We start from the raw sequence: 27486 nt of genomic DNA, 5'->3' as shown, positions 1-27486 counted from the left end.
CGAAGTCACTCCCCACATGATTCAATTGAACGGAAAACGAAAAACGAAAAAATAATCTCCATCGCAATTCTTTCACTCTGGCCCCGACACGAAGTCCGCAAAGTGGAATCAAAGGAAGGTACCATTTCAATTGAATTCCTAGTTTTCCACGTGCCAGGCGCCAGGCCGGAGCAAGAGGCGTCGACCGCCGGTATGGCGACGCCACGGGCACGGACAGATTTTCATTAGCAACCGAGCAACCGAAACCGAGGCAACTTTCGAGGAAAACAGTGCCCATTGGCAACCGAGCCGGTCTGGTTGAAACACTCTTCGTTTAATAAGAAAATTAGTTCTTCCGTTCCTGTCGGTGGCAGCAGATCCTTGAAGCTTGTCGGCGTCACGCTCGAACGTCAGCGCAGTGGGTGAACAAGTTCCCGAAAATTCCAATAAATCTTAGCGCGAGCGCGTGCGGCTTCTGGTAGTTGTCGGCAATCAGCGGCGAATTTGCTACCCCGGCCCGGGTGGTCCCAGGAGTCAACAGATCGATAAATAATTTCACGGACTCTGCCACCGGAACGAGGCACGGGGTGGGCCAATCGGGGTGTTTCAATAAACCATCGCCCACCGGAGGGGCACCCCGAGACTTGGGGCGCGTTTTTCAATCAATCCATTACCCTGGTGGCCGGGTTGACAAAGCTGAAACCATTTGCCAGCTCATTAGGCCGGCGGTTCCGGACATAGGTTTTGATCGCACCTTGGAAAACATCGCTTATGCTCCGCCGGTAGATCTGGATCTCCTGCAAGGAGCAAGGAGTTGGCTTTCGCGACTTCGCGATGAGATAAGGTCGGGCACCGGTGTTTATGTGTAGCGACAACAGTGCCTCGAGTGCCTGCCGAGTGGAAGTGATCAAACGGGGATCACGTCGGCCAGCAGTCAGCATAAAAAGTGAAGTCCGCCCGCGTTGGCTGCAGTTTTATTGCGCTGGCGGATGTTTTGCCAGCGTAAAGCGAAAAGAAACAGCCACCAACCGAGCCGGCAGCACCGAGCGGGCGAAGCCAAGCTGAATCATTTATCTAGACGCGAGTTGACATTCCATTTGGTATTTAAATTAAGTTTAGTCAGTCAGCTGCCACGAGACTTTTATTGCATCGCCCAGTGCTGACTCGGTGCTGGTTTGGGTGGCGTTTGTTTTTCGACCGAACTTTTACGAGCGAGCTGAGCTCATTCGAACGGCATTACTGTTTCCATTTTTTGACGGCGCAATAATTCTATCAAAAGCGCAAGTGTAAGAGGTACAATAAAATGGCTACCACCGAAGAATGACAGCTGCAGTAAGTTGTAAACTCCCCTTTACATCGCCGGCTCACGGTTGGATGGCGGGCGTTTGGTGGGGACCTGCGGAAAGTGCACCCCGATGGGGCAACAATAGTCACGATTTAACGAACCACTTTAGCGGGGCCACGAAAGCTGTTGTAAAACAATAACCACCAACTCGGGCAAGTTATTAAACAATAACTACTGTGGGTGCTGTGTCTGCGTCGAAATAAAATCACTCTGCTCCCTGGCTCCCGGGTCTAGCTGTAGGGACGATGGTAATGATGATGATAGTGCTGCACCAACAGCACCAAGGCACTTTATCTTCGTGACGTGAAATCAGACTCCCAACTGGGGGGGGGGGGCTGGTTCTCCCAGCGCCCAGGGTTCTCGCTTTTTCGCGTCAAGCATGATGCTGTTTGCCATCAGGCTGCTCACCTTCGGGACGGAACGGTGCGCCCTAAATTACACCCAACCGAGAACAATGGACCGGTGCTGGCGACTTCATCTCGCAACAATGGCCAACCGGTGAATGATTTTGGCAGCGTGATTCACGTGAGCGAACCACTCTGTCGGAGGTTAATTTTTCATTCCGACTCCGGAAGTAGTACATTGTTTTGCCGTCAACAGCGTACGGCGCGCCGAAATCGATAAAAAAGCAGGGGCCGAAATTTACATCGGCCGAGGCACTAAACACCACGTGGCCCTGGGACGTGCGACATGAAACAACAATCATCGGTTTTATGGGAGTTTTTTATCGTGTTTCGGGGCGCCTTGTACGACGATAATCAACGGTGAATTGATAGGGCCCTGGGAAGACACCACCGAGAATGGTGCATTGAAATATGCTTCTTCGAATAGCTGGCAGAGCTCGATGCTTCGTAACCAAAGCAGCTCCTCGCGCAGTGATGACGCTCGGCGATGATGGTTGAAAAATTACCACCAACCCGAGACTAGACAACGGATTTCAGTTAACGTCTTCTGTTGTCGTCTCATTGCAATGGCTTTTCATCTTCACCGCTGGGCGATGTTTGAGCGCAGCTCAACGGACAGCGCGCCACAAAGTACATTAAAAATGTATGAAAAGCTGCCTGCGAAAGGACCGAACCCGCGGTCGATGGTCGAGCTCCCTTCTCATCAGCCGAGGGCGTAAATTTGACTCATTCTCGAAGAGAAGTTTTTCCCGCTGCCGGAGATGCCCGCGGGAAAAGCGGCAGCACTCGGCAGTGGGGAAGTTTTTCCGTTCTTCTTTTTCGACACCAGCCACCAGCTGGTGGCACAAAGAAAACAACGAGCAACGGAAGCCTCAAGTCCGGGCACTCAAGTAGCGCACGAGAAATGGCAATTTATTGGTGCGGTCGCGGTTCGCGTGGCTTGTCGGTGGCCTAGCGAATGCCTTTTTCGGTATAAAATGGCAATAAATCAGACCGCGAACGGTTTGCGCGAAAAGGGTTTATGCTTTATGAATTGGAAGAGCATAATTGCGAATTACGGGTGGTTTTGTCTGCCAGCCGGGCTCCACCCGAATACAATTGGAAGTGTTTTATTTGAAAACCGGGAATTACACCGTTATCTGTGGCAAGCCGCATTATCCGCCTTGGCAGTAGAACTTTGCCTCACTGACAGCTGCAAAACCAAAACGAAAGCCTAGCAAAGTCTGGAGCACAAACTTAGCTAGTCAGTCGTTCCTGAAGCTGACAAATTTTCATAACCATATTTTGTGGTTAGTATCCTTAAGCATCGGATCCAAATGGTTAGTTGCATCTCTTGCAACTTTAGCAACAATATTTGCCATTTTCCCAACCGAGGCCGATTTCATTTGCCGATCGAAATGAAATACAAACACCGTATCATTTTGCGATTGGCCGAAACCATGATGGCGCTTTGATGATACGTTTGCAGCAATTAACGATCGGCCATTCAGTGTCCATCGTCAGACGGCTCGCGTCGGCATCATCGCCCGAACCGAATCGTTGGGCTGGAGTAACTCGATTATCAAACTTGCTCCTTGCCGATCGGAGAGGCTCCGAACGATTCCACGTTCCGGCTCATCCGACGCCATTAATTGAATAAACATGTCGATGAAACGCAACCGCCAACAGCCAACCGGCAATAAAGTCCTTCGTTAGGGCGCAATTCTCTCCCGACGGAGGCGTGCAATTTGAGGCGATCGAAGCGCCCCGTACAATATGCGCCTAATGAACATTATCTCAGTCCCCGGGTTCCTGGCGGCCACGTTAAGTGGGCTGGAAAAATAATTAATTTCGAATTCTCTTGGAAGCCTTGCGACCTTGCGTTGGTGGTTTTAGATGGCTGGCAATTGTTTCTGCCGCAGTCGGCTGCAGTCGGAAACCCGATGCACTGGGGCGAAAGGAATCGAAAATGGAAGGACGGAGCCAGCGAACACGATGGCGACACTGATTGGCTCTGGCCGAGCAGCAAATAGAGCTTGGCTCGATACCCACGGTATCAAATCAAACGGAGGCTGTCTCGATGGTACCGTGAGGCCCTTAAGAAAACGGAAATAGATGAATTGAAACCCCCGCTGGCATTTCGTTCATTCATTTGCTGCCGTGCTGCCTGAATTCGTTCCCGAACCGAATTGAACCGAAAAAAGCGTGGAAGCTAATCCTCAAATAAATGGCGCTCAAAACACACTGAACTGGATGCTGGGTTGGGTTTTTGTACAGTTTCAGTCCCGTGATTCCCCGGCAACAAACCTTGGCTGTCCGCCTGGCAGGGCATCGATAAGGGCAACGCTCGGTGGAGGTGGTGGTGGTGGCAGATCGTGGTGTGCTGGACATCGATAAAAGCTGCCCGAAGGAAGGAGGTCGAAGGATATGCGGAATGCACATGGGCCGCGTGTTTGCGTTCACGTGTTGCGTAATCGAAGCGCATGAGGAAGGCGAAGTGCATGGCAGCGTAGCAATGAGGGGCATTTGTTTGTGTTTGAGAACATACAGACATTGGCCATGGGATGTAGAGAGATCGAGAGAGAGAAAGAGAGAAAGGGCGAAAAAGCACACGAAAGAATATTGGTAAATATTAGGATGAGAGCCAAGTTGAGGGTCTGCTCCGAACGTCACCGTCACCGGTGGGTTCGTAATGTTGGCTGGCCACGGGACGGAATTCCGAGAAGTTTGCGCATGTTACTGATACGGATCGGAAGGGGTCCGTATCGCATTGTTAGTACACAATTATACAGTATTTACAAACATCGAACAAACATTAGAAAGTTCTTTACATTACAATTATGGAACATCAAATATTCACTAAACATTGTAGGAAAAAGTGGTGAAAAACGGGACAACGATGGAATATTTACAGTTGACAGCATGAATGGATCAGGGTTAAATATCAACACGACAGCAAACAGTATGTGGTAATGGAATGGTGGTTGATGAACAGATTAAAGCCTTCAAACGCCCGACAGTCAAATAAGCATCGACCACGGAGGATTGCTGTGCGATGACCACCGGAAGTGATACTCCAAAAACAAACCTTTGGCCGTGAGGACACAACTTGACACAATTCATTTGCAACTCTGATGGTCACTCTTCTCACATCGGCTACATCCATCCATCGATCGGTTTGCTCGACGATCGGCTTCACAATGTGTAGATATTTCGGAAAAGTACGGAAATAGGATTACGCCAACGTGTTGGACTACCGAGAGAGTTCCGTCCGTCCGGGGGTGCCCCTAGACACGGAACCATTGGCTTCGAATGTCCGCACGTCGTTGCCGTCCGGCCTTCCGGGCAAGAAGACCGGTTGGTATTATCTTTCAATTAGTAGTAAAACGTTATCGAAACGTTTTTCGCCCAACAACCGGATGCTCGATTCTTGCTGTCTGTCGTCCGCTTTGACGCTTGATAAACGATCGTCCTCCCGTTTCGTACGCAGTGCACCGGGCGTTACCCACCCCCCGGGGGGCACTGACTGACGCAACAGGACCACATCCTGCACAAGCCGGAGGCGGCGTTCGCATCCGTACTAGGCCCTAGAACTGGCGGGGCCATAGGTTAGGGAAATCAATCTAACGCTAAAGTGCCCTGATGCGATGCTAATACCGGTTCGGTTCGTCCCGGACGATCTCACAAGAACGCGAGCCGGCTCGAGGGCGTAGGTCGATCGATCATGTTCCACGCGAGAGAAACGCTCGATTGCGGCCGACGATTGGGGGTTGGTGATTAATTTTTCGCTTCATTAGACGGCTTCCCAAGAGACTGTGGCAACTCCTCCCGGCGTTTGTGGAGATTCAAAAGTGGCGGTTTAGGTATTCAACTCATACTGATATGCTAGGGAAACGTAGGTGGACCAATGCTGTAAGTTGCGTGGACTCTGGGGCATGTTTTTGGCAAATCGCCGACTCACGTTGAGCCCCCGTTTTTGTGATAAACGAAAATCAAAACAGTCACACACTGGTGTCTGGAGGAAAAACCCTTAAGACTGCCAAAATGTCTGCTTGCATTAGCACTTGTTTATGGGCCCCATCGGAAGCGAGCATTACGGAGCGATCCTTACCGCATCCTGACGGTGGCCGCAAAATCCATCGTAATCCCACGACCTGGGATTGAATTTATCCTTGACTTTTCCGACCACCCGAGCGACTGATTGTGGAGCGTTCTTTTCTTGTTTTCCTTCTACGCTCACCCTTTACCGGGCCAGGAGCAGGATGCTCTCTTGTCTTGCAGCAAGTGCTCGAGCCGGGCCGGGACTGTGCCAAGCGATGCGAACAGCCCTTCGGGTGCTGGCAAAATGTTGCCTCGAAAGAAAAAGTCATCTTGTGCACGGTTATCGTAAGCTGTCCGCTTCAAAGGCTGTGGCCTTCTCCGACCACCACCACCGTAGCCCGTCGGATTATGCTACGTCCTGAGGCAGTCTGGGTGGAAAGTGGGTTCCAGACAACCTGGTACTGTTTGCTGAAGGGCACCGAAACACGCTACAGGGTGGCACAGAAACAACAGCTACAGGAGGGGGAGGGAGGGCATGCACACACAACAATAAATGCTTGGAAACAACTCTCAACACATCCGGACACGGGCACAATTTTATCATCTGGCGCAAGGGGACGTGCTTATTGCAATGACTGTCTGCGAAAACAAACTGCCGCTCAAAGAATTCTGTAAGCAACCAGGCGCCTCCATGGACGGGTGCATCAACGGGGGTGTCTCTGGGCGTCGAGTCCTCGCCGACCATTCCACACGCCACCGGAATGTGTGCAGTGCAGTGCTTCGGAACGCCGGAGGAACGCATCATTGTGAAATTAGTGTCAAAAGAGATCTACAACATAGTGGCATTCTTCGTGCCCGGCCCCGGCCCCGCTACCGTTCCGCTTAAATATTGTCGTAAAAATGAGATAACATTTAATGGCCGAGACAAGCAGCCTGGGCCCCGGGTGCTCCTGATCGGCGTTCCAGACATCTCAAGGGGTTCGCAATAACGTTCGAAACTCACTACACTACACACCGGGGAAGGGATCCTCGTTGGACATCTGACACCAATGGAATCGGGCGGGGTGGCAAGCAAAAACCAGAGTGGGAAATACACAGAAACATCGGGGAGTCCTACAGCAGGGTCCATAACGGAGTGACCACAGTGGAACTGGAAACCAAGCCAAACGTCCGACCCGAAAGAACACCAAGGGAACAGGGTGGCGAGCGGGGTGAGGGGGTTTCTACTACACCGGGACGGGAGCGGAAAGTCGAAAGGTCAGGGCGAATGCTATTGGTTATCTGCCGCCAACTTTTGGCCGGAGGCAGAATTATGATTGCTCAGTCTTTTAATGTTCGGTCGGTCGGTCGAGCTCCGGGACCGGGACCTTTAAACCACATTTACATCCCGCAACCCGGGGCGGTCCGACGGGGTGTCCGGTAGCACGGATGGGGATGCTGGCGATACCTACCTTGGACCCTCTAACCGAACGGCTTCATCCTCGGCCGGCAGCCAGGAACCACCGTATCGCTTGCTGTCACCGCCGGGCAGTGTGGCGCTGCTGCCGATAATTAATCCGGTCCCTCCGCTAGTCGGGCCACCGCCACCACCGGAAGTGGCGCTGCTGTTCGATAAAAAAGAGGTCGGTTTTCGGCGAAAGTACGAGCTCTCCATGTCGTCATCGTACTGCTGCAGGATGGACTTTGCTATCGGCCCGGTATTGATGTACCTGGAACCAGGTGAGAAAATGGAAGGAAAAGAGAGAAAGAGTGTAAGGCTACGGTCAGATTACAGCGGGGGGGCATTTGGGAGCATGGAACCGATGACGATAATATCGCAACACGCGTCGCATCGATGTGAGCAAAGAGCGTCGACAAGCCACAGAACAAGGACACTTCAGCTGACTTAAAGTGCCCTTTGGTCCGCTTTTGATAAACTTAAAATAAAAATGTAGGTAAGTTAATTAAAGTTTTAAGTTTACGATAATTTGAATAGTTTTTTGGTTTACTCTTTAAACTTCCCTTCACACGACCTTAAGCCTTGGCTGGGCTTCTCTTGAACTCTCCTAGCAACAACTTTCTGCGGCACAACGGACATAGCACGCGGACAGCTGTGTTGTCTTGCAACTTTATTAAAAATGTAAGCCAAGTCGACGGAGAGCCGATTGTAATGAAATTAGAAATTCCGCAACCATCTCTGCATTCCTCGGACCCACTTGTCAAATTATCAACGAACTCGTTTCGCCACTTGCCACAAAAGAGTCCACCTCGCCACAAGCCACGTCGAGGAAGTAAATTAAAATTTCACACCCTCAGCTTCATAAACTTTCCCCGGTTCCGGTAGCAATTCGCAGCAGGGGTTTGTAATTTGTGAGCTGCATAATAATCATCCCGCCGACCGGGTTTGATTTGAGCCGAAGGATACACCTGCCGGGGGGCGACCGAGACGTGACCCACGGGGTCGGGAGGTTTTTTTTGGGACCGTCGCATCGTACTTGCGCAAAACCTTTCAACGTCTGAAACACTGAGCGGAGGCTGCCCTCCGATCAGGGCCCGAAGATCCCGTCGTAACTAAACAACACGTCACCGAGCGCCCAATGGAGTGGAGAACCACGTACCACCCCGCCCCGAAAGGAGGCCCATGAATATGGGATTGGTAAGATTGCCATCTGCCGGGCACGCCGCTGCGATAGTAGGTCAGCGGAAGGTGCGAATGGGCGGAATGGGCCGATGGAAAGGTGTGGCCCCTTTCTTTTATTCAACTGCCTGGCGCCGGCAGAATTATCATTAAAAAAAATATTTTATGCATACTGTCCGCCTTGGTGGCTTTGAATTTGCCCGGAGTTTTCATCATTTCCATTTCGTTTCCAACGCGACCGCCAGGACCTGGGCTCACGCTTTCGTGACAAATATTTCATCGTTTCGCGGCGCCCAGAGTTGGCTCCGGGTCGGCTCCCGGCTGGGCTGGGAGAATTGAATTAGCCCGACCCGGGAGCGAGATGAGATTACGCTTATGGACACGGTTACAAAGTCGAACGGCTAAAAAGTAGCATCGCATATTTTCCAGGTCGTTGTTTGCCGGTCCGGTGTTGGAAAACGAATAAACCTTCCGGACACGTTACGCGAGGCGCTTTAGATCGGTGTGGAATTCCGTTGCAATGGACCTTGTTTGTACTAATTCAATTGTCACTTTTTGGTTGGATTCAAGAAGGAATTTTCATGCAGCTTTTTGCAGCTTTCATGCAGCTCGCGAGTAATCGCCCATTATCGGTGACGAGGTGGCGAAAGCACTGCCAGGCGATAATGTTTGCGCCCATTACGAAGTGGGCGAATGGAAAATCAATGCCCCGCCAGAGCCTGGCTCTGGCGCGAAACATAAATTACTGTCATCCGGTGCCCAATCACTGCCGAACCGGGGGGCCGAGCACCCCAAAAACCCTCACGCGTGGCTGGGCGAAAAACAGCATCATCACCTGACCCACTTTCTTTGCACCTTTCTTTTTTTTCCGCCTTTGTAAATCGAACATCAGGATCCGAGGCAGCGAGGCACGTCGGCAGTGAACATTGTGTGCCACAACACAATCAACAGATCGGCAGGTTCCGTCGGTCGGTGTCCGTGACTATGGTGCCCCGTGGCGAACGTGTCCTTGCGATGACGACGCGCAAATGGCCACGACACGCATGCACCTCCCCGGGATACGCTGGAAGCCACCGTTTGGCAGCGCAAACAGCGGACCCTCCGTTTGTCGGTTGATCGAGTCGAGCCCAAGGCATCACCGGAACCACGGCCACCCACCACAGGGTGATGCTGTTGCCACGCGGCTGCTGCTACTGAATTATTTCTTATCGAACCTTCGCCATGCTGCCGCCAACGATGTGGTGCGTTCCGGACCATCGGGATCCGGACGGCCGAGTGGCCGAGTCCGATGGTCAGTCGTGGTCCGTGAGACAATGTGGCTACGGCGTCGAGCACATTCCGCCCGATTTTATCACTCGAATAATGGTTAGCGAAAGAACTCGACGATCGTTCGGGCGCGCGAAGGACACAACAGGTCCGTGCCGTGCCGGTGGCTGCTAAATCCGTGGTCAATCCTTAAGGTGAGCCCCGGGACGGTGGCGATGGAACGGAATTTTGTGGCGCAATCTATGATTTCAGCAGCTCCAGCGCTACCGTATCGAACTTCAATTTATCTTCCGCTAGGTGGTCGACCATGGCTTCCTCCTCTAAGTGCACTTTTCCTTCCGAGCACATCGTCGTCCACTCGCAGGCCATCCGACTGGCCTTGGCGAAGGCACTATTAATAGCGAGCGCAAAGATGGCTCCCTCGCCGGGTGCTGACTTGTAATGGGTTGGCACTCCCTCAGCCATCGCCACGATGACGGCCACGTGCAGTGAGAGTGCATAATTCAAAGGGTAATGAATAAAAATGACCCACCGAGTTACGCGGAGATGGTTCCGTTCCGAGCCGCGAAACCTTTCCGTTGGGAGAGTTCAAGGGTTTTGTCCTTTTGCCGGGGCAACGCTTAAAGCTTGAGCTGGTCGTGAAAATAAATAAAATTAAAGCACTGTGGCACAACTCACCTCGGGTACCGCTGGATCGGGGCGTAGTCGGCAAGGTTCTCATCGGACGGAGCCCGGCGCCCGACGCAAACGCCCAGAAACGACTGCGGAGCATTGCGACCGGACCAGCAACCGAAGAACCGTTCCCGGCGCGGTTGCTCTATCGAGTTGAGCTGGCGATCCGTCAGGCAGTACTGCAAAGAAGAAAGGCAGGAACGGAGTGAATGTCAATAAAGGTCGCGCCCCGCGTAAAAATACTAAAAAGGCAGGGGGGTTTCCGGGACGATGCGATCCGTGTGCTCAGTGACCATATGGGTGACGGGGCGTTTACATTGGCGTGGGGCATTCGAATAATGGCGCGAAGGAATTCTCGAAAATCGCCTTCGATTTCGCGACACCGAGAAAGCGTATTATTATCAAAACTGTTGACATTTTCCATTTGGAGGCTTGCGCCGTGGCTTGATTTGTTTGCCCTCGGGGGAAGTTCGTCCCGATCGGGGGCTTCCGCGTATTCCGCTCGGAAGCACCGAAAATTCAATCAACGCTATCATAGTTGCGCCGCGCGGTTCCATGAATTCTGCTTCAGCTTTGCTTTAGAGACACCCAACCCTGTTCCCTGTTCGAGCCGGGTCTCGGGGATCACATTTCCAGCCGGCCGCCGATCGAACAGGCGCGGAACGCGAACGAGCGGCGAATCAGCGTCAATAGAATTTCAAATCGGTACATAAATTTGTGGATGGAAATTTTTCAATTCAATATTACATTCCCGCGTCCCGGGCGGTCGGGACGACAAACAACAACACACGCCACGCCAGCATTCGGGGTGCCGTGCGAAAGCACGGCATCACTTAAATATGCATAAGTTCTTGCCAAACGTTGGCGATGTTTCGGGAAGGATTTGGCGTCTTCATTTCATGTCCTGACGAGTCCCGCTCCCGGTGGCGCTCGTTTAATTTGTGCTTCGAATTGGTAGGCAGCCGAAAATTAATGGAAAATGAAAAATAAATGAGCCCGTCGGGAGGTTCGTGCAAAAGCGAGAGAGCGAGAGAGCGCAGGCGAGGAAAACTTGCCGCACAACATTTCCCTCGGTATTCAATCAAAACCGCGCGGACGGTTTGAATATTTAACGGACGCAGCACACGACCTGCTTGCTCTTGTTTTTGGGCAAATGAATAAATCATCTTCCCCTAGAATCTGTCACTCCGGCTGACGACGGTTCGGGTACGGCAGTACTGTGTCCATATGTGTATGTATCTGGTAATTTAGTGTTCGGATCGCTGCGAGCACCAAAAACACCTTTCTTCAGGAGGAGGTCCTTCTGAAAACTTTGACTTTCAAGTTACCGATTCAAACTACTACTACGGGCAACCTGCTTTGGTCTGACTCAACGTGACACAACATGACGGCCAACTCGGATCAAACATCACACCGCGAGGACCTCGAACAGCGGCTCATCAATCACGCCGCGTACCGACTGAGATATGATCGGGCCGCGAAGATCCTGCCAATCACTCAACGCCACCGTGCCGTGTTCGGGTAATCTTCGCAAATCTCCCGGCAATCATCCGATCGTCTGATTAATGGGCGCGTAAGTGGTGCCCCGAAAGGACGCTATTAATTGCCCAGGACGAACGGTGCTCTGTGGTGAGCGAGGTGAGAAGGAAAAAGTTTTCCATCGTCCGATCAGTTGTTGCGGACCGACTTTCTCACGGCCCAATCGAATGAAGGCCAGCCGCAGGCGCTTAGTGGCGGCTTTTCCGGGTTTAGTGTTCCACTTCAAAGTTGCTCTCCGGCACCTCGGAAGTGGGAGTGGCCAAGAATTTGCTCAACATTGTTTTTGTTTTCTCAATCAATTACGTTTTGACATGAGTTCTCGAACACTTCTGCCGTTCTGCCGGCCGGACCCATGGGTACCTTAGCAGGAGCAAAAGTTCGACCCTGTTTCGAGCCACGCCGTGTGTTGTTGGGCATAATTGCACGCTAATGGATGCCAACACCGTACGACGAGGGCCTAGGATTCCGCATTTCGCACTCCAACTTTGCAATCTAATTAAAGTCTCTCGTCACCGACCCCGGCGAAGGTCATTTCGGCGGTGTCCACACGAACACGAAGGATATCGCCGTCTGCGACCACTGGCCAGGAACGAGCACTAATGCAATGGGTACGGAGAGTGGTACAGGAAAATGCCTGGCCACGGGAAAGCGATCGAAGAGAGCGTTAATTCGTGTGAAGGCCCGCCACGGGAGCGCGAAAAGGTTGTAATGGAATCGGGCTTCGGTAGGGCTGAGGCAGATGATGTGGAAGGCCTCCAGATCCCCCCATTTCTGGGTGGCGGGAGCCGATATTGGAAAAGTCAATCAACGGGCCTTCGGGTGATGCGGAAATGGAACGGAATAGGAACTTTCGTGGAAAAGTTTTCACCAACTTCCCAACTCACCTGCTCCCGGATGTCTCCCTTCGAGTAGACCGGAGCCCGCGAGCACGGGCTCGTCTCATAAGGCCGTCCCTTCTTGCGGCCCATATTTTCATCTTCGGAGTCGTAGCTTCGTGCGGCTAAATGTACTTTCGACTGAAAAGGACGAACGCGAAGCAAGTTAGCAGTAGGCCCGTGCGCCGCGGGCATTTCGCGATGGTCCAAAATCGGCCTGAGACTTACCTGTGACGATGTGTCGATGTTCCCTAGCGAGGACGCGTGATGAAGGCCTGCAACGATGCGAAACAAAAACGGAATGAAGATGACTTTCCGGGGTGCCAGAGCGATACAAAAAAATGCGCTATCAAACGTTGTCAACGGACACTTTGTTGGTCCGATGGTTGCTTTGTGAAATCAGTGCCATGCATTGAGCGTACATTACGTCGCCGGTAGAGTCGGACTCTTAGCAGGCATTCCCCGCTATTATCAAACTCGTACAGTCGAATAGAGTGAAGTTCTCGTTCTCGATTGTCGAACTCGTTTGCCGGGATCGTGGTTTTAAATTAGAGAAGCTCTGAGTGCTAAATGTGCTAAAATGTGCTAAAAAGTTTAAATGTGAAAGCTTGTCAAAACTCTTTGAATACGAACTGTCATTTTGGTGCATTTTTGTTAACATTGCCCTTACAGATACACATACACAGATAGCAGTTCAGAAGTGGGTACGATTCTTGCTATTATATTTCTTAAATTTTTAGACGATTCCCGCGTTTCTGATAGCGATAGTAACAGTGAAAGAACTGAAGATACAAAGATTCACAAAGCCAGAGATTTAAATTTTATAAATTGAATTTTTCATCACTAAAATATAAACTATCTTTTAAAATATTTGCACGGCGCAGCATAGGCAATGCAAACTGATTGATAAAATCAAAGACATCCTAACAGAACGGTTCTTTCCGTAGTAAAAAGTTCACGGAAGCCCGTTTGTCAAATTCGACTAGCCGATCGAAAACCATAATGCGGTGAGAACTCGATAGATCGAGAAAAGATTCATCCAATTGAAAGCTCCCGTTACGGAACTCAGATAAACTTTTGAACGAACTTCGTGATCGAGTTCGAGAATCATAATAGGACCCATTGGCCAATCGCCCTCACTCCCATCGATAGCCACCTGAGTGGAGACGGAAGGTGATTTCCTCGACAGGGTCCCGAGGCCGATGCGGACTTGCTAAAGGACGACACGGCACACAGCCTAGAATCTCAGCATATTGCGGACGGGCCATTAGGGCGACCGGAAGCCGTAGCGAAAATAATACACGGCGTCTTACGACATCTGCAGCCCAATTGGGCCATTTGTTTCGTACTATAAATACATGTTTTTGTCCACTCCCCTTTGCCACCCGTTTGCATGTTTTGCTGCCCCTCGCTCGGTTGACGGGATTTCGAGAGGCCGCTTCCCGACGCCGTGCGGATTCACCCGGTAATCCCCGTACAGTGAGATAATGGCGCAGGCGAACAAAGGCGCAGGTGAGAACGCACTGTGTACGATACGAACGGCAGCATAAAATCTGGCGGGGGTCCCAGGATGTCGTAGGCGGTGACGTGAACGGCGATTGGCAATGTTTTTATTTATTGCAAAGTGGCACTAAAAGCGAACGCACTCTTCCATATTTTATCGAACGCAAAGGCGTGAGGTGCGTGAGGGACCTGAAGGGAAGTCGACGAGCGTCTGCAACATTTAATGTCTGCGAGTGTCCTCCGCACGGAGTCGCGTTCTTGCGAAATCCAATAACGGCCGTGTAACGGAACGAGCGCGCTTTAAGCCCGTATAGGCTCCGAGCTTCAGATAGTCTGCCACGATGTGCCACTTCATGCATCTTGACGATAATTTTCTGTTTGTTTCCCTCCCGGTCGTGGGGTGGTCGGCAGGAAGGTGGGTCAAACAAAGGTCAGCGGAGAGCCAGAGCGGCGTGCCTTGTCGTTCAACTCCGGATAATGTCCGTGAAGTTAACCCGGGGAAAAGGGCCCGGGCAACCGGCAAGGTCACGTACCGCTCGTAATCGGGACCGTCCCCCCAGAGAGGGGAGGCCAGGATCCGGCAGGGCGGGACGCATTACGTATGGAAAAGGGCCAATTTTCTCCATCGCTCATCACCTTGTCGGTCGCGCGTGCAAACCTGGCGTAAACGCCAAGCCGAGCCGTTTGGCAGCCACCAGCAACCGGATCTGGAGCCGATTGGATTGTGGCATTGCGAAGGGGCACTCGGCAGGGAAAAAGAACATCCGGGTCCCACAAAGGGAAACCAAACGGGGAAAAAAACCCGCCGCGACCGGAAGGTGCGTGACCGGAAAATGCGATTATTCTCCTAATCGCTCTCCTACGCACGGCTTTACGAGGATGTTCCGTGCGATTTCACCAGGAGGCCTGGAGTTGGCAACCCGGGAACCCGGACCCGACTGAGACTGAAGCTGGGCGCGAAAGTGGTACCGGAAGGGCCCGCTCTCCGACGGGTGTTATTAGCAAAGTTTGGCGATCAATAGTAATCGACTGACGCGGCTCGCCTAAGCCTCACTCTAAGGCTAGGCGCTCTCTGTAATGCATATATGCTTGGGGCGCCGTTTAATTATTTACCCGGAAGTTGACCCAAAAAAGGTGATAATTATTTTCGGAACGATAATATTCGGTGGTGGGTTAATTTTCCACCCAGCAACGTAGTGGCTGTGTGGCTAGCGCGGTAACGAGCAATTAAACTCTTGGGCCACCAACATACTAATTCCCGGGCATAGAAAAGTTCCCATCCCCATTTTCCACCGTCAACCAGTAGGAAGTATAATTCAATTTACGGACTCCGGCGGATATTGGTTCCCGATTCCGATCACTCAACTCCCTTATCGCCTCCAGTCAAGGACGACAATGGAGTCGGTTGTAAGGGAACAAACGAAAAGCGGTGGAAATTCCATTCCCATCGGGACAGGAAAACATCGCTGGCCGGATGTCGCTGGTCAAGAAGGACCCGCGACGTGGAAGTACTTTGCGGGTGGCTTTGGAAGTTTTCTTTCTTTCCCATTTTCTTTCATCCATTTTTCATCTCCGCCAGCATTTTCCAGGAGCCTGATCAAAGTGTTTTTTTTTCGCTGAACAAATAAAATTGCACTGATTCGGCCCATTCACTCGGCTCTCGGTAATGGAAAGAAAACTTCCTCCGGCGCTCTGGCTGGCGCTATCCGGGATCCGGGTCGCCACCGCCTGAAGCGTTTTCCAGCAGCTTTCCCACCGAGCCAATACTCTTCACACGCGCGTGCAGCGTGATGCTGTCGATGGTAATGAAAAATCGATACTCACGCCACAATGGTGTCCGCTTCGCGCGCGCACACGGTGGTAAACTTTCTTCATCAACCCGGCATCGCACCGGGCTTCTTGCGATTCCCGGAAGCGGTAATCCTTTCCTGCTGCCACTCGTTGCAGCCACACCGGATTCGCACAGAGCGCTTTAAGCGAACCACGGGGGCCGCGACTAAGACGGGGCTCGAGAACACATGAAAGGAGCTCCGGCACTCGACACTAACGTACCTCTCGAGCCGAGCACCGGAAGTGCAAACTACTTTGACGATACTTTCATCAAGTTCGACCCGAGCCCAGGCACTGCACCAGAAAGCGATCGATCATTCATAAAAATGGGAAAAAAGGATGGTAGCTTCCGTGCCGAGCCATTTTGTAAGACTTCCAGCCTCCGGGGAGGGATTAAGAAATAGTTTCCGGATTAGCATTCTTCGGTGGCACCGATTACGTTGGTAGCGGCCAAGGAGCTTGGCCGTGGCTGAAGGCCACCGGAAGACGCTTAATTGTGAAACGGTTTACGAAAGTTGATTTGGTGAACGATCGGTTGAAGGTAAAGCAGCTTCCGGTCACCGTTCGACGCTTGGTGCCTTTGCCGGAACAGAATCCGGGACTGAGATGCTATCCCACATTCGGTCCATTGCTGGGAAGGATTTCCCCATCTCCGGCGATGTGACGTGGCAGACGCAAAACTTCATTGCACTATGATCCTGGAAAGACCTTCGGCGAATTAACCATTTTCTTAAATTTCAACTGACGTGGGCTACGTTTCGGATGTTGTGTAGGCTCACCAACGGTGCACTGGAATGAAAGGGTCCGAAAAGACGTCGGTAATACGATTCCGTGGGTTCAGTTAGACATCGCCCTTGGTTGGTTGCGCCCGAAACATGCGCCAATGCGTTCCAATGAAGCTCGGAGTGTAATCGGTCGGTTCGAAAGGATGAAATAGGATTTTCTTGGAAAGTGAAGCTCTTTTCGATGACACAAAGTTAAACAAAATTAAGTACAATTTACGCCGCTTTTATGTTCTGCAAATTCCGTTCCCGGAAAAGCTCGTGTTGCAAGAGCGCGCCTCAAGGGCCTCGGGATTCCCGGGCTGCATCACGGTGAATGGATTCAAAATTGAATCCATAATTTACGCCGGCTCCGGACGGTACCAACCGACGCAGCCGGATACATGGGCTTGCGAATTATTGCGGTTGTTCGGCCGCATGGTGCACCGTGCCGCGGGCACTTCGCGCCCTTCGTGCAACACGCAATTATCGCAACCGGCTGGCGCTGCATTTGCATGTTAACAGCGTTGTTACTGTGTCGTTACCGGGCCGGGGACATGCATATTTGGCGTCACCATGGGCGCTGCGATAATGAACGGGAAGTAATGTCGCTGGAAAGTGTATTTGAGCAACATTTGTGCTCGATTCTCTCGCATCCAATATTAGACATTACGGTGGCCCCGTTATCGGACAAGGCTTTGTGATGATTAATTTAGTTTACATTTTAACACAAAGTTGATTAAAAGTTCATGATCTATTGGTGCGTAGGCGAGTGTTTAACACTGTATCGATTCCAGAGCGCAAAAAATAGGTTTAGTGCAAAAGTTTAATTGAATGCGGCACCGGCGTGAATCGGTGGTTCTATTTGTGCTTCTCATCTGGGCAGGTTAATTTACGGGACCCCTAGCACGTAAAGCAAACCCAGCCCAGCGGCTCGCCCAAGGCCGATCGGAATCGTCCCGGCCCCGGGGAATGCAAACAACGTGGCCGCCAGAAGGTGGCGAGCCCCACATTTGCACCAACATAATCCCGCCGGCATCATTACAGGCGTGCTGCTCCGGAGTCGCCTGATCCGGAAATTGAAGCCACGCGGAGGGAGGCGGCGCTCGGGATGAGGCACGTGATGCCAAAACTCAAACATGCGCCGCATGCGGTGGGTGGGCGACTTCCTGAAGCGACACATTTCGCGAACCGGGTCGGTTCGCGTGTGACATGACAGGTGCACCGGAAGGCGGGAGTGCTCCACACCCGCGCCCTATTTGTGGGTCGTACGTGTGTTTGTGGCCAAATCCGGCCCGGAACACCACCGTAATGTTGGTGCACTGGCGCACATCTAATAAAATCGGTGGCCTTGTGGTTCTGGTGGTGCCAGTTATTGCATCGCTTTCGGAAACATCCTAACGTAGCATCCCGAACAGGACTGAGTCCCCACGGATCCCGAATAGGACTGAGTTGCAGAATGGATGTAGAAGCTTTATTAAATGTTGAAAAATGATGATTCTTCATCATTTTCGTGCCTGTCTGTTGTGGTGCAGCATATGAAAATAGGCAACAATGCTGGGATTGCTGATTTGTGGAATGCACATTCTTCTGGCTCTCTGTTAAGACGGTGGATGCTTCCGAATTAACATTCACTCACTAACTTTTGCTTTTCAATTTCTTTTCAATTCAATTTTATTTCAATTGTATTTAATTTTCCGAAAGCGACCGCGAGAGCACGGAATTTTTTACCCACTCGATAATAATTGAACCTCTCGAACTCAAATAAAGCACGTTGAAAATCGTTTCGAACAATATCGATTTACCTTGATCGAATTCCGCGAGTCATAAGCCCGAAAAAAAATCTATTAATTGAGCTTCATACTTATCAGCTGACCGGCAGTATTAAAACAAACTCAACAGTAACCATAAAAATCTTTTTTCAGAGCGGCTTGTTCTGGCCATCAGTTCACACACCACTTATTGAACTCAACCCAACGAGGATTTCCATCCACCGAGAGTTGGCAGTAATCCCGTGGTGAACGAAATCTGATGGAGAGTAAATTGAATTTTAAAAACTATTGATTTGCTTCCGAAAAGTAATGGCCAGGATTTCAGCTCCACAAAACCCGTCGCCGGTATCGGCCGCATCGTTGCCGATCTGTTTCAAGGTTCAACCATCCGGGTGCAACCGTAAATCCGGCACCGAACTCACTTGGGAGACAGTTGAGAAACTGGGTCCCTTTCTCTCCGTACTCCTTTTTGCTCCAGGCCGGCCCAGTTCGGTGTGCCGGTTTTGTGCGGTTGAAAACATTTTACGTTTCTTACAGCTCCGGCCTGAAGTAGTGAGTGGCGGCCTCCCAGGCGATGGTTGCAATATGTTACCTTCGCCGATTCGTTTGCAGATTCGGAATAACCCGGATCCAAGGATTGTGCTACACGTCGGAGCATAACATCTGCAGCCGCGCCCGAACACAAATCGGACCGGCGAGAAGGCAAACGAACCGTGGCACCGTTCCTGGGCGCGTTCTGAATCGTAAAAGTACATTGTGATTGAAAATGCAACATCTCTTCTCGTTATGGCGCAGCGGCACCAACAGGAAACGCAACCCGGCGGCCCAGGGGTTTAACCTGTTTTTTTTTTGCACTGGAAATTGAATCGCTTTTCAAGCGCCATCCATACACTTTACGGGTCACGAGTGGAGCGTACTTGTGCTAGTTGAAACGAACGAATAGTTAAAAACGTTTGCAACAACCATTCTTCGTTCACTTCGACGAGGAAACTAACTCCGTCGGATTTACTTACCCCCCGTTCGGTACCTTTGGTACCTTTTCGTAACAAGTGGTCGCCTCACTCGAACGATTCCCATTCCCATTTTGTCATCCGTCAAGCGACGCTTGAATGTTGTTCAAGTCATTCATTGCGCTCGATTTAGTCCGCTCCGGACCGGCTGGGTCTCGGTCATCGGAATTCACATTTTCATGACCAGCCATAAATTATGGCTCGGTCTTGACCGACTGCACCATTTGCAGTCGTCGTCCTAGTTCAGAGCACACACCACAGAACACAGAGCAAACACAAAGTGTGCCAGCGGATCTCGAAAGCTAGTGGTGCCGAGTCAGCGAAAGGTCGGCAGCGTTTCGGTGTTCTTTGTCTCGACCGTCGAACACTTTATGGCTGTAACGAAGTGCTTATTAGCTTGCTGCAGTCCGTATGACGCGCTGCGCTCGGGACGACAGCGAATGGGGAGTTCGGGCTCGGGAAAGCGATTGCCAAGAAGTGCTTTCAATGCAAGTCATCCCCTTGGTGCCTTCCCCGTGGACTCCGTGACCCAGTCTGGCCACGGTAATCATATTTGAATCGCTATCCAAGAGTCTTCCAAGTGAAAGATGATGAACTGTGAGAGTTGTCTGACTGCCACACGCGTCACGAGTCCAGACGAGGCGACCCACTTTTGACTTCTGCAAACGGAATGAATGTTTTGGAAAAGAAATGCGATGCCCGTGGAGGATGATTGCATTTTGCTGGAGTAGCCACTTGTGCTAATGACTCTCTATTAGTGTTGCAGCTTCCGAGAAGCTCGTGGGCAAATACTCAAATATTCTTGTTTTCCGGAGCTTTCTCGTTTGGGGTTAGAATATAGATTAGTTCCCGATGTTAGTAGTACCGTTTACAGTCCGAAAGGATGGTTTCGATGTCTTACATTTCATTAGGGCAACCATTTTACGGACGTACTGCATGAAATTATTACAAAGTTGCAGGGAAGCCATGCAGACACTCCGTAGCTACGTAAGTTTCAAGCATCGGACAAGGAACTGGCACCGAAGAATAAACAGTTGCTCCCTTTGTTGCGGTTCCAACCGCTGCAGCCAGTCAGTGTGAACATAAAACGCATCTGGTGCTGTGGGGAAGTTTGCCACGTCGAAAGATCTTTGTAAAACAATAACGAACGAACCACAATACGTGCGGCAAGGATATTGGATGTTTGCTTCGGGTTTCGGAAATACAAAATAGTTGTTGAGAATATATTGATCGAGACGAAAGGAACTGAAGCTTGTTGTGTTTCGTAGAGCTCCTTTGCCAATTTGGAAAGGAGATGATGAAATTGAATTAAATAGATCTTTTAGCTGCATACGTAATCGGGGCTTCAAAACTTTGCCTTATCTCCTTGTAGGTGGCACTGTCATCGATTAATGTTCACGAATCGTCCTAATTGGTTCTTAAGGTAAGGCCCCGCAATCAGCCAAACCCCCGGAGGCATCAATAATGCAGCGCGTGGGTCACGCTCGCAGATTTGCCGTACTGTGTCGCGTTGGCGGCAAAATACCCATCAAGTCCGATCGCCTTGGTGGAGGCGCCTGGTGGCCCATCGACTGCAACGGAGCATGACCGTCGTCGCGCGTCTTTCACGCTGCGTTCGGGGAACTGTAAAACGGGCATGAAACACACGGGGGGGGGGGGGTCGGAGAGTGTCGTTGAACGTCTGCGAGCCACGCTTTCGGTTGAAACACGTAAATAGCCTCGTGTTGGCTCCCCACGGGGTAGCCAAGTTTACGTCTCGTTCCTGGGCGAGGTACCACACCAACAGCAAGCCGACGTCTGCCTGCTGGCCTGCGCTATTGAGCGTAATCCTTTAATGTTTGCTTTCGGTCCTTTGGCATGCAATATTTAAGCAGACACCGTGTTGAGTGAAAAGATGCTCCAGAGGACGACGAGATTGTTTGCCTTTGCAAAGGAAGCGAAATGAAGCAAATTTTCACATGGGATGTTTTCATCCGAGAGCTTCCTTTTTTGTGTTGCCACCTGAAAGCGGAAACCCTTCCTTGCGGCCATTCTCTCTCGCCCTCACGCTCTCTCTCTCTCTCTACCCACTAGCACGGCCAGCTGGAGCGGCATCCGCATATTAATTCTTGTGAGATTAACACAAAAGATAGAAGAGTGGCACACTTGAGAAGGGGCCGGCCCAGGAGCCGATTGTTTGACGATATGCTCACTGAGCCGTTGCCGGATAGGTTCACAGTATTGTAACGTTTTCTGCATATTAATGATTCTCTGCGAGGCAGGCTCCGGCGGGGACCGAGATTCCTGGAGAACATTGTAACGATAAATGGCGGAAGGACTTTCGAATTCGTTACGGAAAGATGTTTGTCGACAGCGTTGCCTCCACCAAACCTGGCATGATGGGTTTCAAAGCTTTTAATCTGCCGTGAACCTAATCACAGGCGGACCGGAGGAACGACACGACAAAAGCTGTTTCCGTATTCTGCTCCACACCCGAAGCCGACCCTTACAAGTGGAGGCTGGTGAAAATTTGATGCAATCTCGTCCCGTGTCGTCCGCTTCTTATCTCTATTTCGCAGGCGAACGCTAAAGATTAAATTAAACCAAATTAGGCAATAATTACGGCGGAGCGGTAACGTCAAGCTACTAGCTAGAAAGTGTTGCTGTTGCTGTCGTTGCTCCTGATGGTGACGATTGAGACTAGCTCTTGATTGGTGCTAGAAGAGTTCATCAAAAAACTAAATAGAGCTAATTGAATAGCGAGCACTGCCTGCAACGGTTGGGTTCCTTCGAGAGTGCTCGAGTTGAAGCACTCGAAACCGACGAATGGCAAACGGCCAAACAGGATGATTGCACTTAAATAGGTCAATATAGTAGTCATCCCAGTCGGGGCAGCCTTGCGGAGGAAACATAAATTACTTTTCAATTTATCATTCAGATTCAGACATTCCGGTTAGCTAAATGTCGTTTCAGTGGACGCTTTCGGTGGTGGCAAGTGGGCCAAGATGGTTGCGTTAAAGGTCATTTGCACGTCCTACGTTTATGGGCCATCTTACGGAATGTCGGTAAAACCTGACCCATCAAATCCTTTAGCCCATGGGATAGACAATTTCTCGTTTTTGGTTTCACAATTTGGCTGGCAACTGATGGACTAGATTGGGTTTTAACGACGAGAAGAAAATAAAACTTTACGATCCATATAGTGGACACCCAAATCACAACTGTACACTGTTCTTCTCCACGGCTTCAACGAATCTGATGGAACACAAATAAAATATCTTAATTCACCACGGACCCGGCGGCTTCCTCCCGGCGGACGGCTGCTGCAGCCATAACAATTCGCAATCATTGCCAATCAGTACGCTGTGATTGATGGAAAAATTTAATTTATAAAACTATTAAACGCTGGCCGTCGGCGGCCGCCGTTCGGGGCACATCATCGCCTAGGGATATTATAGTGCGGTGCGGTAATAGAGAAAATATTAAATTACTTTAAAACCTCGGCAATCGTTGAGCCCCGGGCACCAAGGCCAAATGGTTCGGCCGATCAAAGGCAGCTTTATCGCTCCCCGAAGTTGACTCCATGTGGCGACCTATTTCGGTTCAATATTTTTGATTTTTGCACGCACTGATTGAGTGGATAAGGGAAAACCAATTTCCGTCGTCGGTCGTGAATGAATGGAAAAACCAAAAACGAAATTATATCACAGACACCATTTAAATCGGAAACGTGCCCGGAATTTCTACTCATCGGTGACGTCTGGCCGTCGGGTCCTTCCGCACAATGAAACCTTACTCAAGCCATGTCGCTCGGTGGGGTCCATTGCTTCATTGCTTTAGTGAACCGTTGCGAGACAATTCTGTTGACAGCGATTGCCAGTATGGCTAAGCTTCGTGTCGGGAATTTATTTTCTCTTTTTTTAAATACTAATGGAAAATGAAAAAAAAATCATTATTAGAAAATCATACCACGCACGCACGGCACGGAACAAGCAAAGTGAAACGGAAGCTACCCTCATCAATCGCCGGTGAGGGACCAGAGTTCACCCGAGCGGGTGTCCCTGACAGGGGAGCTTTATTGTCGGTTAATTATTGTTATTACCCAGGCCCCTCGTTGACGGCCAGCCCGGGCCGGATCCGGCTGGCCGTTGAGACCCGCCGGAGAAGCTCGGTTTCAACGGGTGTTAGGTTTCGGTGATGCGGGATCATCACGAGGCGAGGCGTTACTCGAGGCGTGCGGCAATTAAATGGCCTACCGAGCGCCGGAGCATGTGAGCCAGACGACGCCGTCCTGGTTGTGGTTTCCGCCTAATTTAGTAACTTATAATCCCATCGTCTTCGTCGTGCCGGTAGGTCGAGATTTTTTCCTTGCCCGGCTCAGCAAGCAATCGCCGGGGCGTTAATTTGTATGCCAACCGCATTGCCAGTGCCAGTGTTCGAAGGCCACAGTGCTGGCAAAAAGTTTTCTGCGTAAGGTATGCCACGGGTCGGGAATTCAGGGAAGAAATTATTCGATTCCACCCGCCAGGATGCGAACCCAATGATGGTGGCGTTCGCAAGCGTCACGCTACTTGAACCCGGAGGGGGGAACGACGATGAAGGCATATCCTACCGTCGGAACCCCGGAATGGAAACATCAACCGGGAGGCACTTTATGTAAATTTGCAAACTAAATCGCAAACAACCCCCTAGAGAGCGAGAGAGAGAGAGAGAGAGAGAGTGGAAGGATAGCACAAGTTAAAACGTTCTGATAGCATCTTTCAGCGAGGCCAACGTAAATTGATATTTTTATCGCAACTCCCGGGCTCGTCTGGAAATGGCAAAATTATAGTGTTTACCTCATCCGCATCCGCCGCGCATCACCATCAACGGCATACAGGATCCGGCACCGTTTTTGGGGAGGTGGTGAAAAAGGGAGCATCATGAGACTGCTCGTTAAACTCACTGAAAGCTGGTTTATGATTAATTGAAACCCACCATAAACGTATCTCTTTTTTCGCGCTGGTTGCAGCCGGAAGTGAGACCCGTGTTATGTGTGGATAGTTCATTTGAGGCGCCCAGCATCTGATGTGTCATCCTTCGCATGTCTTCGCGACCTTCGCTAACGAATTTGAACCGAATTTAAAAAAAAGTTTACACCACAAACTTATGGGTTTATTGAATCGGGCTTTAAAATTAACCACCGTTGTGCAGCGTCACCGTAGACAGACTGCTTGCGCCACTGTGGCCAGATGGCGGCCGGCGAAGGATCCACGCTGACCATACGTTTCGGGGTGGAGTTGCCCATAAATCACTACCCATAAATGATGATTAATGAGTTTATGGTGCGCCTGGAAGGCTGAAGATTTAAATAATCTGCTGCTGAAATGGTTGCGCTACCCGACTCAAGCCTGGTCAAGAAGAAATAATTCACATGAGCTTTATCCCGTGCCCCGTGAAGAGTTACTGTTGTACCCAGTGTTTGCGGACCTACCCCGGTCCTACGCTCAGCCAGCTTGAAACCATCCATGAAACCAGCTGGACCGGAATCGCCATAAAAGAAATCCGTAGCAAGAAAACTAATGTTCAGCCCACCACAAGCCTGCACGTCAAAAACACAGAAAAACAAGACAACGGTCGGAAAAACGGGATCGAGGTTTCTAGTTCTAGTTGGCCACCGCCGTGGGGCATCTTCCGAAAATTATCGATCCCAGCACAGCCCCGGACCGGGGATGAAAGCAAACGAAGCTCAAGAATTAATAACCCAAACTCCCACGGAACTGGTGTGAGCGTTTTTTTTTTCTTCCAGTTTGCTTCACATTTTCGTGCAAATATTCTACCACACATCCCGGCCCGGGACGGTAGTCGGTGCCGAATGAAAAGGAATGCTTGCTGTGTGGCCGAGATCAGCCGGAAATACTTTTCGGCTACATCCTGCCCGGGAAAAATATGCGCTGGGCTCAGTGAAAGCTCAGTGAAGTAGGTCCCCCGAAATTCCCTTCCCTTCGTGCGATACAACCACGCAATCCACAGTCGCTGCCACTTCCGGTGGAGTGGTAATGGATTCGAAAATCAGTTCCGCTGGTACCGGGCGTGGTACGTACCGGAGAACGCCCTCGATTCCGACTCACGACTTTATCCTTATTGATTTCCCCCTTAATTGTCTCTTCCGCACCAATCGTGGCCGCTGATCGATGGATTTCGGGCGGAGTGGGATTTTCCATATTGCTCTCTTAACCTGGAAAAGCGCAACGGAACGGAAAAACGATAATTCCAATGCCGACGCGCTGAGTGCGCCGCGCACCGTGATGAATCTTCATTGGGCGCTCCCTTTTTAAGCCTGAGGGCGGGCAGTATTAGGAATTAATGTTTCTGTATTACGCTCCTTCGGTCGAAGTGGAATGGCCATCATCGCCCCGAGTCGTTGTGTGGTGCTTACAGATTACAGACGCGGGAGCCGAATTTACTGCAAATCGGTTCGACCTTCACGACCACGCTGAAGCACACGATAAACCGCGTGTCGCCCATGCTACTTTCCCGGGGAAAACAAAAAGGATCCCCGGCGAACGAAAGTGACACATACTGACCACGACTCCTAGCAGCTAAATTCGGGGCGAAAACATCAACAACCATTGTTGTCACTTGTTGAGCGGCCGAGAGTGGGTTGTCGAAATGATTTAGTGGCATCCTCATGCCGTTCGCCCACCGTCCTGAGCTCATTCCAAGCATACCACAGGCCCTACAGAAGTGCACACGGGTCAATTGGCTGAATCCTGAATGGCACGTCCAATTAGAGCTTCCCGTGTGTGAGGCTTGTAATCAAGAGTCGGACGATGCTCGGAATCTGCTCGGTCGGTAGTGCTCAGCTCAAGCCGATCGATGATGGAGATGGCCTTTTCGGAGTCTCGTCAAAGTCGTGACATTATTCGAAGGACCCTTTAATGTGGTCGATTGACGAGTGCTGCGTCTCGATCGGATGAAGCCCTCCTGTCAGCCGGACTGACAGGGTTTATTTTTATGATACCATCCCCTGGGCGAAATGCCAAGGCGAAGGCAGAATTGTTAGTTATGGTTCACCGCACCGACAGACTTGTTAAAAATAAACAAGCCACACACCTTTGAACCGTAAACTCATCGTTCACTGTCCGTCGTCGTCCCGTTTTTATGCTCTTGTTAATCAAGTAAAGGTTCTGCAGCAACCCACGGGCCCGTATCTCCCCTCCGGGGAGAGACCTTCGCCGCGGAATGGCAGGGACTGACAATAAAAATGACGCACCCGAAATCCCCATCCGGGGCGTGTTATTGTAAGTGTGCGCGAGCGTATGTGCCAACCGCCACGTGGTGTGCGATCATTACGGGGATCCCAAGGATGTACGTGTTCATCTGCAGTGTGTTGCGAACGAATCGAACGCCGGTGACGGCGTAGCAGCTACACATTGCCACCGGAAACGACCCCCTGGAGGGTCGTAATTTTCTACATTGTCCCGCCACCGCCAGCCAACGGTTGGGGCCCGAAGGGTTTTTCCGGGGAGTGAACGGGCGCGAGTGGACGCAAACAAATGATGAACGGCGTAACCGATTATGTATTGCACCATAAAACATCACGCAACAACCATTCGACAAATGCAGCCAGGACACACGCCAGACCGGCGAATGGTTTTGTCAGCCATCCGAACGGGACGAGACGGAATGGGTGGTGCTGACGGCTGGTGGTGGTGCAATAAAAATCATTCCACCTGTGCCTTAACGATTGTGTCGATTCCGTGGGCAAAATCGTGAACCAGTGCCAAGTGATGGAAATTAATTTCAAACACAGACCCGGATCCAGATTAGCAACTCTCGCTTTTCGTGGGGCTTTAAAATGGTGATTTATGATGTTTTCGGTGGTAATCAATTTGAGCGACACTTTAATGGGCGTTCAAGTTCGAATCCTTT

General features: G+C 50.9%; 1 protein-coding gene across 1 annotated transcript in view; it reads right to left on the bottom strand.

The window, feature by feature from the left end:
- LOC131207907 (uncharacterized) overlaps positions 1–27486 on the bottom strand; it is a 51471-nt gene that overhangs the window by 16583 nt on the left and 7402 nt on the right. Inside the window, exons 2-6 of the mRNA XM_058200542.1 lie at positions 12946–12992; positions 12727–12858; positions 10310–10482; positions 7200–7457; positions 4015–4107 (exon numbers count right to left, since the gene is read on the bottom strand). Coding sequence (XP_058056525.1) covers positions 4015–4107; positions 7200–7457; positions 10310–10482; positions 12727–12858; positions 12946–12992 — 703 coding nt within the window. The remainder of the gene's footprint in view (positions 1–4014; positions 4108–7199; positions 7458–10309; positions 10483–12726; positions 12859–12945; positions 12993–27486) is intronic.

Source organism: Anopheles bellator, chromosome 2 (genome assembly GCF_943735745.2).
Source record: "Anopheles bellator chromosome 2, idAnoBellAS_SP24_06.2, whole genome shotgun sequence".
Lineage (NCBI taxonomy): Eukaryota > Metazoa > Arthropoda > Insecta > Diptera > Culicidae > Anopheles > Anopheles bellator.
Note: the sequence above shows the minus strand (reverse complement) of the source record. Positions and strands in the feature narration are given on the sequence as shown.